Source organism: Podarcis melisellensis (genome assembly GCF_964234715.1).
Source record: "Podarcis melisellensis genome assembly, chromosome: 3".
Classification (NCBI taxonomy): Eukaryota; Metazoa; Chordata; class Lepidosauria; order Squamata; family Lacertidae; genus Podarcis; species Podarcis melisellensis.
Genome location: NC_138530.1, coordinates 1,799,161 through 1,815,495, shown reverse-complemented (window position 1 = coordinate 1,815,495; position 16,335 = coordinate 1,799,161). Strand labels below are relative to the sequence as shown.

Sequence of the window (16,335 nt, the reverse complement as noted above, 5' to 3'; positions counted from 1 at the left end):
TACCTATCTTTCTGTTTTACAGGAGACGGTGGATTTTTGTGTTGTTCCAGAGATTCAGCACTGTTTGCTATCTGTGCCTTATTTGTTGAATAAGGGGTTCAAAGTTTGTTTTGAAAATGATGTCTGCACAATCTCCAAAGAGGGGAGGTTACTGGCCAAAGTGCGGAAGGGACAGAATGACCTTTTCATTCTTAAGACGTCTCTTGGGGGTGAGGGGAAGGTTGAGAAAGCACAAGCGTTGCGTGCTACAGTTCCCAACCAACGTGCTACAATTCCCGCTCATAATGTTACATGTGCATGCGTATGGCATCAGAGAACAATTCATGGGTCGGTAGAGGACTTGCAGACTCTGCCCGAGGTCGCCACGGGGTGTAGGATTCAAAATTGTGGAAGTGCCATTGATTGTGACACTTGCAAGCAGGCGAAGGTGAGAGGGTGCAGTTACCCAAAGGTGGAACGTGTGGCCACTAAACCTTTTGAGTTGGTACACATAGATTTGGCCGGTCCTGTCAAGGAACCAAGTCTGGGAGGGGCCAGGTTTCTCCTAACTTTTTTGGATAATTTCTCGCAGAGTTCCTGGGCTCATGGTCTCAAATCCAGGGAGGATGCAGCACAGCTGATCAAGAGCTGGATTGAGGGAGTGGAACAGAGGTTCTCCACCAGGGTCCAAGAGATCATCAGTGACAGAAATGCTGAGTACACTGGTTCTGCGTTGCAGAAGTTCTTGCAGAAGAGAGGGATACGCCACACAGTTAATTCACCCCAGCAAGGGGGGGGGGCAGAGCTGAGGAGTGAGGCTGTGGTTAAGGCTGCACAGGTGATGCTGAAAGAAGCCAGGTTGCCTCCTGAGTTTTGGGTGGAGGCTACTAGGGCTGTGTCATTCACCTGGAATCGTGTCTATAACTCACTGGTAGGTGACACACCGTTCTCTTTGTTAAATGGCCGCAAACCCCAGGTTCACTTTCTGCGGACTTTTGGGACTCCTGCGCTTGTCGCTTTGCCTAAGGCTTTGCAAGGGCCAGATGGAGCCAAAGTTCAGAAAATGATCTTCTGTGGGTATGAGCCAGATGCCCGTGCATGGCGTTTTGCTTACCCATCAGGTGATCAGAGTAAGGTGCTGATCAGTAAACACGCTGAGTTCTTAGAGGAGGGTGTAAAGTCAAAGACTCCTGTCAGGCGTGATGTTCTCTCAGATTGTCTCTCTGACCCAGAAGACAGTTCTGATGAGGCAGAGGAAGAAGGGGCTGAGGCTGCTGATGACGACCAGGTCACTGACCAGGGTCAAGATCAGGATGTGGAATCTCCACAAGCTGTTAAGGGACTGCCCAAGAGTGCGCCTAGTTCTCCTGTGAGTGTAATGGAGAGGATTTGAAGACGCTTTAAGTCAGAGGGTGAGTTCCATGATGCAGAGGATAAACCTGCTGATCAAAGTGAGTCAGAGGAAACACCTGAGTTTGTGCCTAGGAGGTCCAGTCGCACAACGAAAGGTATCCCACCAGAAAGGTACCAGGCCACAGGTGCGTGGGTAAGTTTCGCACAGTGCGATTCTGAGAGCTGTGAGATGGTTCCACAAATGCCAAACAGGTTTGCCAAGGGAGGGCACAAGGCATTGGGGAAGGGATCGATCTCACAAGGTGTTACTGAAGATGTTACACAGGTATCACGCAGGGACACAAGGGGGGGGTGTGATGGTTCAGAATTTATCTGGTTAAATTCCCCTGGTGTGTGTCACCTGCTAACGTCAGCTTACAGAAGCTGGGCGGAGACAGAAGCTTTCAGAAGCTAAGAAGGAGGAGTTTTTCCCTGTACTTTCACTTCTTCCCTCTGTGTATCTGTGAGGGAGACATGGCTGAAAGAAGCCCTGGACTTTGTTTGCTGTAATGTTTTAATAAAGAGCTGTAAATAGACGGAGCTGTCTATGTGTGCTTACAAGAAGCAAGACTGCTTTACACGCTGTGTTCAACTCTGCTAAGCCGTGACCTGAAGGGAGCAACAGTGGCGCAGCTGTGAAGAAGTGTGCCGGACCCGTTATAAACCGCTGTAGGTGATTGATGCGGATCGTAAAGCTGTCCCCGGTCGCGGCCCCATCGATAAGGCAAGATCGATAGATATCCCCAGAGACTCCACCACACTCCTTGGCAGCAAATTCCACTGTCAAACAGCTCTTACTGTCAGGAAGTTCTTCCTAATTTTTAGGTGGAATCTTCTTTCTTGTAGTTTGGATCCATTGCTCCGTGTCCGCTTCTCTGGAGCAGCAGAAAACAACCTTTCTCCCTCCTCTATGTGACATGGCTATCATATCATATGTCCTTTTTGGGCTAGAACCCCATGGGACTGGGACAGAACAACCATCTACTGCATTGCAAGGGGTGGACTAGAAACTTCAGCTGGTGCAAAATTCAGCAGCTAGATTGCTCAGCGGAGCAAGACAGTTTGAGCGTATGACACAGATCCTGGTCCAGCTGCACTGGCTACCGATTAGTTTCCAGGTCCAATTCAAAATGATGGTTTTGACCTATAAAGCCTTAAATGACTCAGAACCCCAATACCTCAAGGACCACCTCTTGCCATATGAATCTACCCAGACCCTGAGATCATCCTCTGAGGTCCTCCTTCGCGTGCCTCCTCCTCAAGAGGTCTGGAGGGTGGCAACACGAGAGCAGGGCCTTCTCTACAGTGGCTCCCCGGAATCCTCTCCCCAGGGAAGTTCACCTGGCACCTTCATTATACACCTTTAGGCGCCAGGCAAAAACGTTCCTTTTTAACCAGGCCTTTGTTTGACCGATCAACATCTTATACCCTTGGATTATTTTCATTTTTGATGTTATATATTGTGATTTTTATTGTACCTCTGGGTATAGGGTGGTAAATAAATTCAATAAATATAATAAATAATAATAAAGACTTTTTGGGTCCCTTCCAACAGTTTTATGATTCTATTCCAGGGGTCGGCAAACTTTGGTCCCCGGGCCGGATCAGGCCCACCTGGGTCCTAAATCTGGCCCACACCGTGAAGCTGCAACTAGCCGCAAAGCCAAGACAATGGCGGCAGAAGGAAGAGGCCAAGTGGCAGCGGCTCTGCTAATCAAACGCCACTGAGGTAAACCAGTCGCAGTGTTTGAATGGCAGAGCCGCCGCCACTTGGTATCTTCCTCCCATCGCTGTCACCGACTGTCTGGCCAGAGTGGTGCATGCTCTGGATATCTCCCACTTGGACTACTGCCATGCGCTCTACGTGGGGCTACCTTTGAAGGTGACCCAGAAACTGCAACTAATCCAGAATGCGGCAGCTAGACTGGTAACTGGGAGCAGCCTCCGAGACCACATCACACCAGTCCTGAAAGACCTACAAAGGCTCCCAGGACGTTTCTGAGCACAATTCAAAGTGTTGGTGCTAACCTTGAAAGCCCCAAAAAGCCTTTGCCCAGTATCCCTGAAGGAGCGTCTCCACCCCCATCATTCAGCCCGGACCCTGAGGTCCAGTGCCAAGGGCCTTCTGGCGATTCCCTCACTGCAAGAAGCCAAGTTACATGGAACCAGGCAGAGGGCCTTCTCAGTGGTGGCGCCTACCCTGTGGAACGCTCTCCCACCAGATGTCAAGGAAATACAGTGAAAGCAAAGTTCTCAACCCGAGGTACTATTTCTGGGTTAGCGGAGTCTGCAACCTGAAGCATATGTAACCCAAGGTACCACTGTAAACAACTACCTGACTTTTAGAAGATATCTGAATGCAGCCCTGTTTGGGGAAGTTTTTTATGTTTGATGTTTTATTGTGCTTTTTATATTCTGTTGGGAGCCGCCCAGAGTGGTGTGGAAACCCAGCCAGATGTACAGGGTATTATTATTATTATTACAGATAGGTAGCCGTGTTGGTCTGCCATAGTCAAAACAAAACAAAATTCCTTCCAGTAGCACCTTAAAGACCAACTAAGTTAGTTCTTGGTATGAGCTTTCGTGTGCATGGAATTGAGTGTATCTGAAGAAGTGTGCATGCACACGAAAGCTCATACCAAGAACTAACTTAGTTGGTCTTTAAGGTGCTACTGGAAGGAATTATTATTATTATTATTATTGTCAGAGCTGCCCAAGGTCCCAGCTCACAGAGGACCAACGCCAGTTCTTGTTATATACAAAAGTCTTTATTAAGGTTCAGTTTCGATTCCAAAGCCGCGACACGCAGCTCTACGTCTCAACCCTAGACCGCTGAAGTTCCGTCTGAATCTCCTCCCCCCAGACACCAGTTCAAGACCCTAGCCTTGCTCCACCTCCTCCTTTGCTCCTTTCTCCTCTGGGTCCTTCTGCCCGCTGGGGTGTTGCCCTTTCTGGACTCTTCTGATGCTGATGCTGAAGAGTCCCCGGATTCTTCCCCCTGCCTCCGGCGTGCTTTAGGACCTGGCTCCCAATCCGCGCTCCCGGCTGTCCCGCGCGCCTGTGCATTTGAACTTGGCGCGCGCGCCCAGCCGGCAACCTTCCTCCTGACCGTTACACGGCTCCTGTCACTGCTTCCCCCTTCGGGGGGGCTAGCTGGATCTGACTTCCCCTCTATTCCCTCACTCAGCGATAGGGGCGTGGTCAGCCCTGACTCATCTTCTCTTTCCCCTGGAGGGGAAGCCGGTCCTGACACATGGGACTCTTCCCCCCTGCTACGCTCTGATGGGGAAACTGGTCCCGATCTCCAGCTGCTGCTTTGGGAGTCACCGCTGGCCCCTTGCTTCTGGTGCGTCCCTCCCGGGACCCCCCTTGCTCTGGCTATCGGTGCCCCCTTCTGGGAATCTTCCGAATCACTGGACAGGCTCATGGAATCTCTTGCCCCACTGTCATCCTCACCTACGCTGCCCTCGGATTGTTCCCCTTCGCTCTCCGCTTCCTCTTTCCCCTGTGCCTCTGCTCCTGAACCCCTGACAATTATTATTATTATTATTATTATTATTATTATTATTATTATTATTACCTGCAACGATCAGTTTTGAAAAATCTGCATTTAAATCTGCACAGTGGTGTAGCGTGGGAGGTGCATGGGGGGGCCAGCGGCACCGGGCGCAACATCTGGGGGTTAGGGTTAGGGGGCGCAAATCCACGGGTTAGGGGGCGCAAATTACTTGCCTTGCCCCGGGTGCTGACAAGCCATGCTACGCCACTGAATCTGCATTCTGAAAGCTTTTTTAAAAATGTTATTTTTCTGACACGTTTCTAGGTATATTTTCCCTTTCAGAGCTTATTTTGATATGCTTAAACGTTCGAGGAGTGCATTGCCACATACAGAGAATCTACAAGGAGGTCAGTTTGTAGCAGGGCAGGCAAATGCCAGGTCCCAGTTCAGAGGATGGGCAAATGAATGGAAAGGTTTGCTTAGCAGACCTGCCCCATCCCCAGATTGCCTTCCGGGGCTGCTCTGTGCACCGAGGAGAAAGTAATGAAGTGAGAGTTTGTTAAGAAGAAGGCACAGGCTCCTTCTTATTTGTGCAGTCACCCCAGGATGGCTGGGAGCTTCAAGTTAATTAAAAGTGTTGGATTTTTGAAGGAAGTTGGGGTTTGCACATGAGCGCTCGGGGTGGGAGGCAGCAAGTGAAAAGAAGCCCTTGCAACGAATGCAAACATAATGTCTGGGAACTAATAATAATAATTTGTTATTTGTACCCCGCCCATCTGGCTGGGTTTCCCCAGCCAATCTGGGTGGCTTCCAACAAAGATTAAAAATACATTAAAATGTCACACATTAAAAACTTCCCTGACCAGGGCTGCCGTCAGATGTCTTCTAAATGTCAGGTAATTGTTTATTTCCTTGACATCTGATTTGATATCCCGCTTTATCACTACCCTAAGGCGTCTCAAAGCGGCTAACATTCTCCTTTCCCTTCCTCCCCCACAACAAAACAAAAAAAAATTTTTCCTTCCAGTAGCACCTTAAAGACCAACTAAGTTAGTTCTTGGTATGAGCTTTCGTGTGCATGCACACTTTAAGTTTTATCACCAAACTTAAAACCATGGAGACACCTGGTCTGAACAAAGACCTTGGATTCTTATCTCATTATACATGACAAAGCCATTTTTCACCTTCTCACCCCTTGCTTTTTCCTGTAAGACCTATTGCAGTCGTTAAGAGTCGTCAACAGGCTCATCACAGCTATCTGCCAATCACCCATTCCCACCACCCTTCTGAGTAATACCCCTCCCCACCTTCTCACTATATAGAAGGGTCTGGAAACTTCTGTTTCAGTGTATCTGAAGAAGTGTGCATGCACACGAAAGCTCATACCAAGAACATACCAAGGTGCTACTGGAAGGAAAAAAAATTTTTTGTTTTGACTATGGCAGACCAACACGGCTACCTATCCCCCACAACAAACACTCTGTGAGGTGAGTGGGGCTGAGAGACTTCAGAGAAGTGTGACTGGCCCAAGGTCACCCAGCAGCTGCATGTGGAGGAGCAGGGAAGCAAACCCGGTTCACCAGATTACGGGTCCACCGTTCTTAACCACTACACCACGCTGGGCAGGTCACCCTCTCATCACACTGATAGGCTTACCTTCAGCTGGGGCCAGGTGGAGACCTGATCTGAGGTGAGTTTCTCCTGTCTATAATCCTTTCCTTGAGGGCAGTCACTGCAGAAAGCATCATAGATTCTGAAAGCGAAGGAAAAGGGCAGGCTGTTGGCTGGTCTGGGCTTGCACCATCAAGGCTCCTTAAGAAAATACAGTGGTACCTTGGTTCTCAAACAACTTGGAACCCAAACACTACAAACCCAGAAGTACGTGTTCCGGTTTGTGAGCTTTTTTCAGAAGCTGAATGTGCTCCATTTTTAGCGTTACACTTCTAATTTGAATGCTACACTTTGGCTTTGATTGTTATTTGATATTTATTTTGCGTTTTTGTTTTTGCAGCTCTTTTTCTTTTGTTTTTGTGACTGTGTGGAACCCAGTTCTGCTACTGATTGATTGATTGATGGTGTGACTGCAGTACATTGTTTATTGCCTTCATTTTATGGATCAATGGTCTCGTTAGATTGTAAAATTCATGTTGCGTTGCTTTTTGAGGGGTTGTTTTTAAATGGAAAGGATTAATCCATTGTGCCTTACTTTCTGTGGGAAAGCACGCCTTGGTTTTGGAACACTTGGTTTTTAACGGACTTCCGGAAAGGATTAAGTTTGAGAACCAAGGTACCACTGTACCATAATAGCTTAAGAAGGGCCTGTTGGGTCAGGCCAGTCGCCCATCTAATATAGCATCCTGTTCTCACAGTGGCCCAACCAGATGCCTTTGGGAACCCCACTTTTTAGGAGGACTCAAATAACACTTGTAATGTAACAAGGACTTTGGATATAATGGACAATCAAATAATTGGAGTGACATATAAAAAAGGACAAGTACAGAACCCATGGAGTGGTGGAGGAAAGTCAAAAGATTCAAGAGAATCTTGTGTGTCTGTTTTTATTTGTGATTTGGAATGTAAACATTAATTTGTAAAACCAAATAAAAAATTATATTTTTAAAAAAGCTCTGCAAGGAGAATAAGGGTCGCCGGTGGCGCTGTGGGTTAAACCACAGAGCCTAGGACTTGCCAATCAGAAGGTCGGTGGTTCGAATCCCCACAATGGGGTGAGCTCCTGTTGCTCGGTCCCTGCTCCTGCCAACCTAGCAGTTCGAAAACACGTCAAAGTGCAAGTAGATAAATAGGTACCGCTCCGGCGCGAAGGTAAACGGCGTTTCCGTGCGCTGCTCTGCTTCGCCAGAAGTGGCTTAGTCATGCTGGCCACATGATCCAGAAGCTGTACGCCGGCTCCCTCAGCCAATAAAGCGAGATGAGCACCACAACCTCAGAATCGTTTGCGACTGGACTTAACTGTCAGGGGTCCTTTACCTTTTTAACAACTCTCAGTACCCTTAACAAACTACAATTCTTGGGATTCTTTGGGGAAAGTCATCACTGTTTAAATGTATGGGGTGAACGGGGTCTCAAGATGCCTGTACATAAGTAGCAGGACCGGAGAGCAGCTAGGAGCCAAAATAGCGATGCACCTACCGTAGGATCTCCCCCTTGGTAAGAAATGTCAGCACCTGCAGGAGAGATAATGCAACAAGATGAACCGTATATTGGACTTTTTATTAGGAATTGTACCGTAGGTGCAGAAATACTGAAGGAGCAGAAAATACTGTTTATGTCTTTACATGAGCACCCAGCTTATGTTATAAAATACACATTGCAAGAACATAAGAAGGTAACAAGAGAACATCCCTCAATAGGAAACCCAAAAGCAGGAATCGAGCATAAGAGCACCCTACCCTTCAGTGATTTCTAGCTACAGGTATTTAGAAGTGTTGGCTGTTTGCAGTTTAGTAGCGCTGCAGAGAGCTTGCTGGGGAGACCATGCATTAAAAAGGGACTTAAAAAAAAAAGCTGCTGCTTCTTCTTCTTCTTCCTCCTCCTCCTCCTCCTCCTCCTCCTCTTCAGCAATCACTCATAGCCCAGTAAGATTGTCTTCCATAATAATAATAATAAAATAATAAAATTTTATTTATACAGTATCCCGCCCTCCCCAGCCGAAGCCAGGCTCAGAGCGGCTAACAACAATAAAAGTAACACAGCATTCTACTATCAATTCTTTTTAAAATCAATTCAAAATCAAATTAATGGCAACCATTGGGCTAGACTTCTGTGTGGATCACCAAAGGAGGGGGTCAGGCTGTGCCTTGGCCAAAGGCCAGGCGGAACAGCTCTGTCTTACAGGCCCTGTGGAAAGATGTCAAGTCCCGCAGGGCCCTAGTCTCTTGCGACAGAGCGTTCCACCAGATCGGGGCCACAGCCGAAAAAGCCCTGGCTCTGGTTGAGGCCAGCCTAACCTCCCTGTGGCCCAGGACCTCCAAGATGTTTTTGTTTGAAGACCGTAAGGTCCTCCGTGGGACATACCAGGAGAGGCGGACCCGTAGGTACGGGGGTCCTAGGCTGGTTTTAACAATGAGGGTTGTGTACAGCTATTAACCAAATGAAATACTGTACAACAAAGCCAGTGGACCTGATGGGATACCTGTTGAAGTCTTCAGAGTGGGTGGGATTTCAAAGCATTGCTGCCTCCAGCCGTGGATCCAGGGCTTAGGCATCGTGGCTAGTAGTCATCTCCACCCCCGTCGTTCTGCCTGGACACTAAGGTCCAGCTCCGAGGGCCTTCTGGCAGTTCCCTCACTGAGAGTAGCAAAGCTACAGGGAACCAGGCAAAGGGCCTTCTCGGTGGTGGCACCCGCCCTGTGGAATGCCCTCCCATCAGATGTAAAGGAAATAAACCACTGTCTGACTTTTAGAAGACATCTGAAGGTATAGGGAAGTTTTTAATGTTTGTTGGTTAATTGTGTTTTTAGTATTCTGTTGGGACGCGGGTGGCGCTGTGGGTTAAACCACTGAGCCTAGGACTTGCCGATCAGAAGGTCGGTGGTTTGAATCCCTGTGACGGGGTGAGCTCCCGTTGCTCGGTCCCTGCTCCTGCCAACCTAGCAGTTCAAAAGCACATCAAAGTGCAAGTAGATAAACAGGTACCGCTTCGGCGGGAAAGTAAACGGCGTTTCCGTGCGCTGCTCTGGTTCGCCATAAGCGGCTTAGTCCTGCTGGCCACATGACCCGGAAGCTGTACGCCGGCTCCCTTGGCCAGTAAAGCGAGATGAGCGCCACAACTCCAGAGTTGGTCACAACTGGTCCTAATGGTCAGGGGTCCCTTTACCTTTACCTAATAGTCTGTTGGGAGCTGTCCAGGGTGGCTGGGGAAACCCAGCCAGATGGGAGTGGTATAAATATTCTTAGTATCATTTGTATTAGTGTTAGTATTATTACCATATAGGTTGGTGGTCATCCCTGCCTCCAGTGGCAGTGAGTTCCATCGTTTAACTCCACATGCCATGAATAAGTCCTTCCTTTTACAGTCGTACCTTGGAAGTCAAACGGAATCCGCTCTGGAAGCCCGTTCGACTCCCAATACGTTCGGAAACCAAAGCGAAGCTTCTGATTGGCTGTAGGAATCTCCTGCAGCCAATCAGAAGCCCCGTTGGGCATTCAGGTTCCAAAGAACGTTCGCAAACCGGAACAGACATTTCCGGGTTTGCAGCGTTCGGGAGCCAAGGTACAACTGTATCTGTCCTGAATCTTTCAACATTCAGCTTCATTGAGTGTCTACAAGTTCCAAGTGTTATGGGAGAATTTTTTATCTATCCACTCCCTCCATGCCATGCCTAATTTTATGAACTTCTATCATGTCACCTTCTTACTCGCCTTTCCTCTAAAGTCTCAAATGCTGCAAACTTTCTTCATTCGAGAATGATGAATATCTAGCGTTAAAAAAAATTCCCAGTGGTTGCAGAGCTGACATAAAATGCAATGTTTAAAACTCCAGAATTGAGTCATGGCCTGCATCAACCAAAATGACAATAACTGCATTACCCTGCTGTGGATTTTGGAATAGTTTTAAATTTGGATCAAGATGGCTTACCTTTGCTTTTAATATTTTTAAAGCTGCTATGTCCTGGTGGGTTGTTGTTTTTTTCCAGTGTTAAAGAATGAAGAAAGAAATACTAGACAGTGCTTTCTTTCCAACGCTGAGTGATAGCTTTGGTTTATTGGACAGTACATCAATTCACACTTCCTTGAATATCTCAGAAGGGAGCCTACATTGAAGTTTTCACAGCCTGCAAGCTTAATTACATGCAGGCAATGAATTAACCAATTAAGGCAGCTGACTAATCAGCTAAGGTGATTAATGGGTGGAAACTACCTCATTCCCCACCCCCAAGACAAATGTGAGACTAATTTAGGAGCTTTGGTGAGATCAATACTCCCATACATTTTTCAGGGGAGTTAAAATAGAATCATTGAACTGTGGAGGAACCCATGGGATCATCTAGTCCAACCTGCTGCAAATGCAGGAATCTCAACTAAAGCACCCACAATACTTTTGAGACCTGTAGATATTGTTTGGAGGGACTTGAAGGGTCTCTATTTAAGAGTGAGCGAAAAGTCAGGTGGCGCAAGGTAGCGCACACAAGGTAGCGCACGAGGTGTCAAGGAAAGCAAGAAAACACCCATGTTGCTGTTGCCATGGGGACCGCAGTCAGCTGTCCCCATAAATCAGACATTTATGGACCACCACCATAGCTGTCAACCGTCCCTTATTTGGCGGGAAAGTCCCTTATCCCAGCGCTTTGTCCAGCTGCTGTCCCTTATTGATGACGTCCCTTAAATTTCCCGGGTTTCAAAGGAAGCAGCTCCTCTCCCTCCCTCCCTGCCGGCCAGGGAGGAGGGAGGCTCCAACTGTGTTCCTTGGCTGCGTTGCTCACCCAGTAAGGAGTCTAAGAACGACTGGGGGGTGGAGCTTGCATGCATTGTGCCAATCAAATCGGCCACGTTGCCTGGGGACTTGCCTTTGCTCAGCGCTTCCCAGTGGAGAGGTGACGGTGGTTTCCCTTTGCCAGGTTGCTGCGCTGTGGTAACCACCGCTTGAGGCTTCGTTTGGCTGCTGCCTGGGCTTTCTGTCTTTGGCTCGGAGGGGCCTTAGAAGTCGAACATACCTGTGCCTGGAAAATCCCTTATTTTGGCTGCTGATCCCTTATTTTCGAGGCTGCTGGTCCCTTATTTTCAAATCTGCAAGTTGACAGCTATGACCACCACTAACTCCCATCCGATCACAATCTCTAACCACTATGCCACACCACTGATGGGAGTGGTGGTCCAAAATGCCTGGAGGACACCAGCTTGGGGAAGTTTGCTCAAAGGCCTGGATGCGACCCACATTCACAGACAGGACCTATCCTGCCTGTTTCAGCCATCTTCATCCCAGGCCACTGGGGTTTCCCAGCAGCCAGACATAGGGTGCAATTCTTCACTTTTGGCCAGGTTCATGGCTGGCATAAGCAGTGCGGCATAGCGGTTAGAGACCAGGGTGCAAGTCCCCATTCAACCAGGAAGCTCATGGGGCCAGTCGCTGCCTCTCTTGTCCTCACAGGGTCGTTGTGAGGATAAACTGGAGAGGAAGAGAGCCATGTATATAAATATGGTAGTGGACCAAATATAACAACACAGACCACAGGGGTGTTATTTTGCTTCACGGACGACACCAAATATCTGTCTGGGACAAGTGACGATAATGAATAATAATTTTTTTTATTTATACCCCGCCCTTCCCAGTTCAAAAACTGGGCAAAGGGCAGCTAACAACAAATTTAAAACACTTAATTATAAAATACAGTATAAAAACATGAATAACAATAAAATTCCAAATTCAAAAATCAATTAGATAATCCCCAGGGCTAGCTGGCTGAATTGATCCTACTTGGGGCAGTGAGGAGGCCAGGGGAGAATGGGTTGTGGGGTCTCAGAGTGGGTGATCTTCATAAAAAGGCGAGGGGAAGGGAAGGGATATAAAAGATCAGGCTGAATTCAAATTAAAGGCCAGGCAGAATAACTCTCTCTTACAGGCCTGACGGAAGGAGGTTAAATCCTGAAGGGCCCTGGTCTCATGGGACAGAGCATTCCACCAGGTTGGAGCCATCACTGAGAAGGCCCTGGCCCTGGTGGAGGATGGTCTGACTTCCTTAGGGCCCAGGACCTCTAAACTATGATTATTCGTGGACCTTAAGGTCCTCTGCGGGGCAGACCAGGAGAGGTGGTCCTGTAAATATGAGGAACCTATCAACTATGGTTATTCATGGACCTTAAGGTCCTCTGCGGGGCAGACCAGAAGAGGCGATCCGTATAGTTAAAGCTATGGTTTCCCCAGTAGTGATGTATGGAAGTGAGAGCTGAACCATAAAGAAGGCTGATCACCGAAGAATGGATGCTTTTGAATTATGGTGCTGGAGGAGACTCTTGAGAGTCCCATGGACTGCAAGAAGATCAAACCTCTCCATTCGGAAGGAAATCAGCCCTGAGTGCTCACTGGAAGGACAGATCGTGAAGCTGAGGCTCCAAGACTTTGGCCACCTCATGAGAAGAGAAGACTCCCTGAAAAGACCCTGATGTTGGGAAAGATGGAGGGCACAAGGAGAAGGGGACGACAGAGGACGAGATGGTGGGACAGTGTTCTTGAAGCTACCAATATGAGTTTGACCAAACTGCGGGAGGCAGTGGAAGACAGGAGTGCCTGGCGTGCTCTGGTCCAGGGGGTCCTGAAGTGGAAGACACGACTAAACGACTAAACAACAACAACAACAAAGGTCCTGTGAGGGGCATACCAGGAGAGGCGGTCCCTTAAATATGAGGGACCTCTCAACTATGGTTATTCATGGACCTTAAGGTCCTCTGCGGGGCAGACCAGGAGAGGCGGTCCCGTAAATACGAGGGCCCTAAGCCACCAACAGGAGGGTTTGGGGATCGTCTGTCCCTCTGCTCACCTGATATTCTTCCAGGTCCTTTTTCTTCATGGAGTGACTTAAACACTGACCCATTCTCCTGCCCAGAATGTCAACCCCGGGGAGACGAATGGAATGAGAGACCCGGTAACCATTGGTGACAGAATGTGCGCCATGGATCCAGGCCTGCTTCTGTCATAGGTGCCAATTGACTCTTCCCATAAAATGGGCGTAGGGACACCCCCTTGGCTTCAGAGAGCTGGAGGCTTGTGGGATTTCTCGTCTGCTTTCATTGTAATGATCCGCATGCTTTCATAAAATGTGTGTTTGTTTAAATTTAAAATTATGATCAACAGCTATGTTTTTTAGCTGTTTCTGTTTTAGATGTAAGCCACTTTGCGTCTTTGATGAAGGGAAAAGGTAGGATTATTAATATTATTATTATCAGTGGGGTTTTTTCAGGGGGTACTCAAAGGTACGCGATACTGGCACGTCTTTTGTTTTGTTGTTAATAAGTGTTGCACGTACTGTAACAACTTCATGGTGAGTACCGGCACCTATTTTCCTAGAAAAAAACTATTATTATTATTATTATTATTATTATTATTATTATTATTATTATTATTATTATCTACTTGATTATTATCTACCAGACTTGATTATTGTAGCTCACTCTATGTGGGGCTGCTGTTGAGACTGACCCAGAAACTCCAGCGGGTGCAGAATGCCGCGGCGAGACTCCTTACGGGGTCCTCACCACGAGATCACATTCACCCGGTGCTATACCAGCTGCACTGGTTCCCTGTGGAGTACAGGATCAGGTTTAAGGTGCTGGTTTTAACCTTTAAAGCCCTAGACGGCCTTGGACCCTTGCACCTACGGGACCACCTCTCCTGGTATGACCCATGGAAGACCTTAAGGTCCACAAATGACAACATTTTGGAGGTCCCAGGTCACAAGGTGGTTAGCTTGGTCTCAACTAGGGCCAGGGCTTTTTCGGCCGTGGCCCCAATCCGGTGGAACACTCTGTCCCTAGAGACCAGGGCCCTGCGGGACCTGACATCTTTCCGCAGGGCCTGCCTGACGGAGCTGTTCCACCAGGCCTTTGGCCAAGGCACAGCCTGACCCCCTCCTTCGGTAATCCTCATAGAACTCTAGTCCAGTGGTTGCCATGAATTTGACTCTGAATGGATTTTAGAATGAATTGATTTTAGAATGCATTTCAATTAATTGATTGTGATTTTATGTAAACTGTGTTACTTTTACTGTTATTAGCTACTCTGAGCCCGACTTCGGCTGGGGAGGGCGGGATATAAATTATTATTATTATTAGTAGTAGTAGTAGTATTACTACTACTACTACTGCTACTACTATTGGAGGGGGATGCCAGCCGGTGGCAGAGGACAGAGTGACTCCAGGAGACATAGGTGTAAAAACACCAAACGGAAAAACGAAGACTTTATTACTAAACAAATAAACACAAGCTCTGGTGGATGTTATTCCTGCAGGCGAGGCAACAAAACTCAGCTTTTTTCCTTTATAGCAACGGTCACCTGCAGCCAATTAATCCCAGAAACTTCTTAAAGGTATACACACATGTTTCTGTGCCGAATGTCCTCTAACACCCCCTCTCATTCAAACAGAAACAATAGTATTTTAAACAGAAAAGAACATATTTACATATCACACACTGCAACTCCCAACTTTGTTACCAGTCGTGTATGTTTTTCAAGGGTTAACGCTTTTGTAAATACATCCGCCACATTTTGTGTACTTTCACAATACTTCAGCATTATCTGGTTCTGTTTTACATTTTCAGCTACATTTTGGTATTTAATTTCTAAATGCTTTGATTTGTTTCTAAACAGGTCAGATCCAGACAAGGTTATTACGGCTTGATTATCTTCCATAACTTGAATAGGATAATTACACTCTACGTCTATATCCTTGAGGATCTGAACATAAAATTTTACTTCATTACATAATTCCGACAATGCACAGTATTCGGCTTCAGTTGATGATGTGGCCACTATAGTTTGTTTTTTGGATTTCCATCCTACTAAAGAATCTCCAAATTGAAATACCATTCCAGAAATTGATTTTTTATCAGGCAGGTTGGCCCAATCGCTGTCCACGTAACACTGCAATTTTGTGGACCCTGAAGATGGTAATTTTAAACAATAATCAAGTGTTTGCTTTAGATACCGGAAAATACGTTTTAAACCTTTCCAGGCATTTTCTGTAGGACAGCTTACTAGTCTGCTTAGTATTCCAATTGCATAACTCAAATCTGGTCTGCTCCACAATGAAATGTATAATAAACTTCCAATTATTGAATGGTACATTTCAGGATTTACAGGTTCTGTGCATTTTTCTTCATTTTTGAAAAAACCTATTTCCATTGGGGTTTTCATTCCCTTGCAGTTTTGCATATTGTTTCTTTCAAGTAACTCCACTATTTTGTCTTTTTGACTCAACAAAAAACTTCCATCGTTTGTTCTTTGAATTTCTAAACCGAGATAATTTTTTACTGGCCCCAAATCTCTTACTTTAAATTCCTTTCTTAGTTGTTCTGCAAATTTTTTCACTTGCTTGTCACCTTTTGTAGAGTAAAGCAAATCATCAACATAACACAAACACAATTCTTGTTTATCACCCTTTCCTTTAGTGTATAAGCAGTTATCAGCTAAGCTTCTTTTAAAACCAAGATTTTTTAAAGCATTATCAAGACATTCGTTCCAATTTCTAGCTGACTGTTTGAGCCCATAAATTGCTTTGTTCAGCCTATATACAGAATTCTGTTCTCCTGCCTCAAAACCTGGCGCTTGATTCATAAAAATTTCTTCTTGCAGATTTGCGTTAAGATAAGCTGTTTCAATATCAAAATGGTTTACCTTAAACCCACGTTGTGCTGCAAGAGCTAACAATAAGCGTACACTTTCACTCCTTGCAGTAGGAGAAAAGGTTTCATCAAAGCTTTCACCTTTTCTTTGAGTAAAGCCTTGTGCTAC

At 46.7% G+C, this 16,335-nt stretch overlaps 1 protein-coding gene across 1 annotated transcript in view; it reads right to left on the bottom strand.

Annotated features, from left to right (window-relative positions):
• CIB4 (calcium and integrin binding family member 4) overlaps positions 1 to 13,452 on the bottom strand; it is a 37,381-nt gene extending 23,929 nt beyond the window's left edge. The window contains exons 1-3 of the mRNA XM_081904513.1: positions 13,366 to 13,452; positions 8,021 to 8,055; positions 6,527 to 6,623 (exon numbers count right to left, since the gene is read on the bottom strand). Coding sequence (XP_081760639.1) covers positions 6,527 to 6,623; positions 8,021 to 8,055; positions 13,366 to 13,419 — 186 coding nt within the window. The 5' untranslated portion in view covers positions 13,420 to 13,452. The remainder of the gene's footprint in view (positions 1 to 6,526; positions 6,624 to 8,020; positions 8,056 to 13,365) is intronic.
• Positions 13,453 to 16,335: the final 2,883 nt, after the last annotated feature.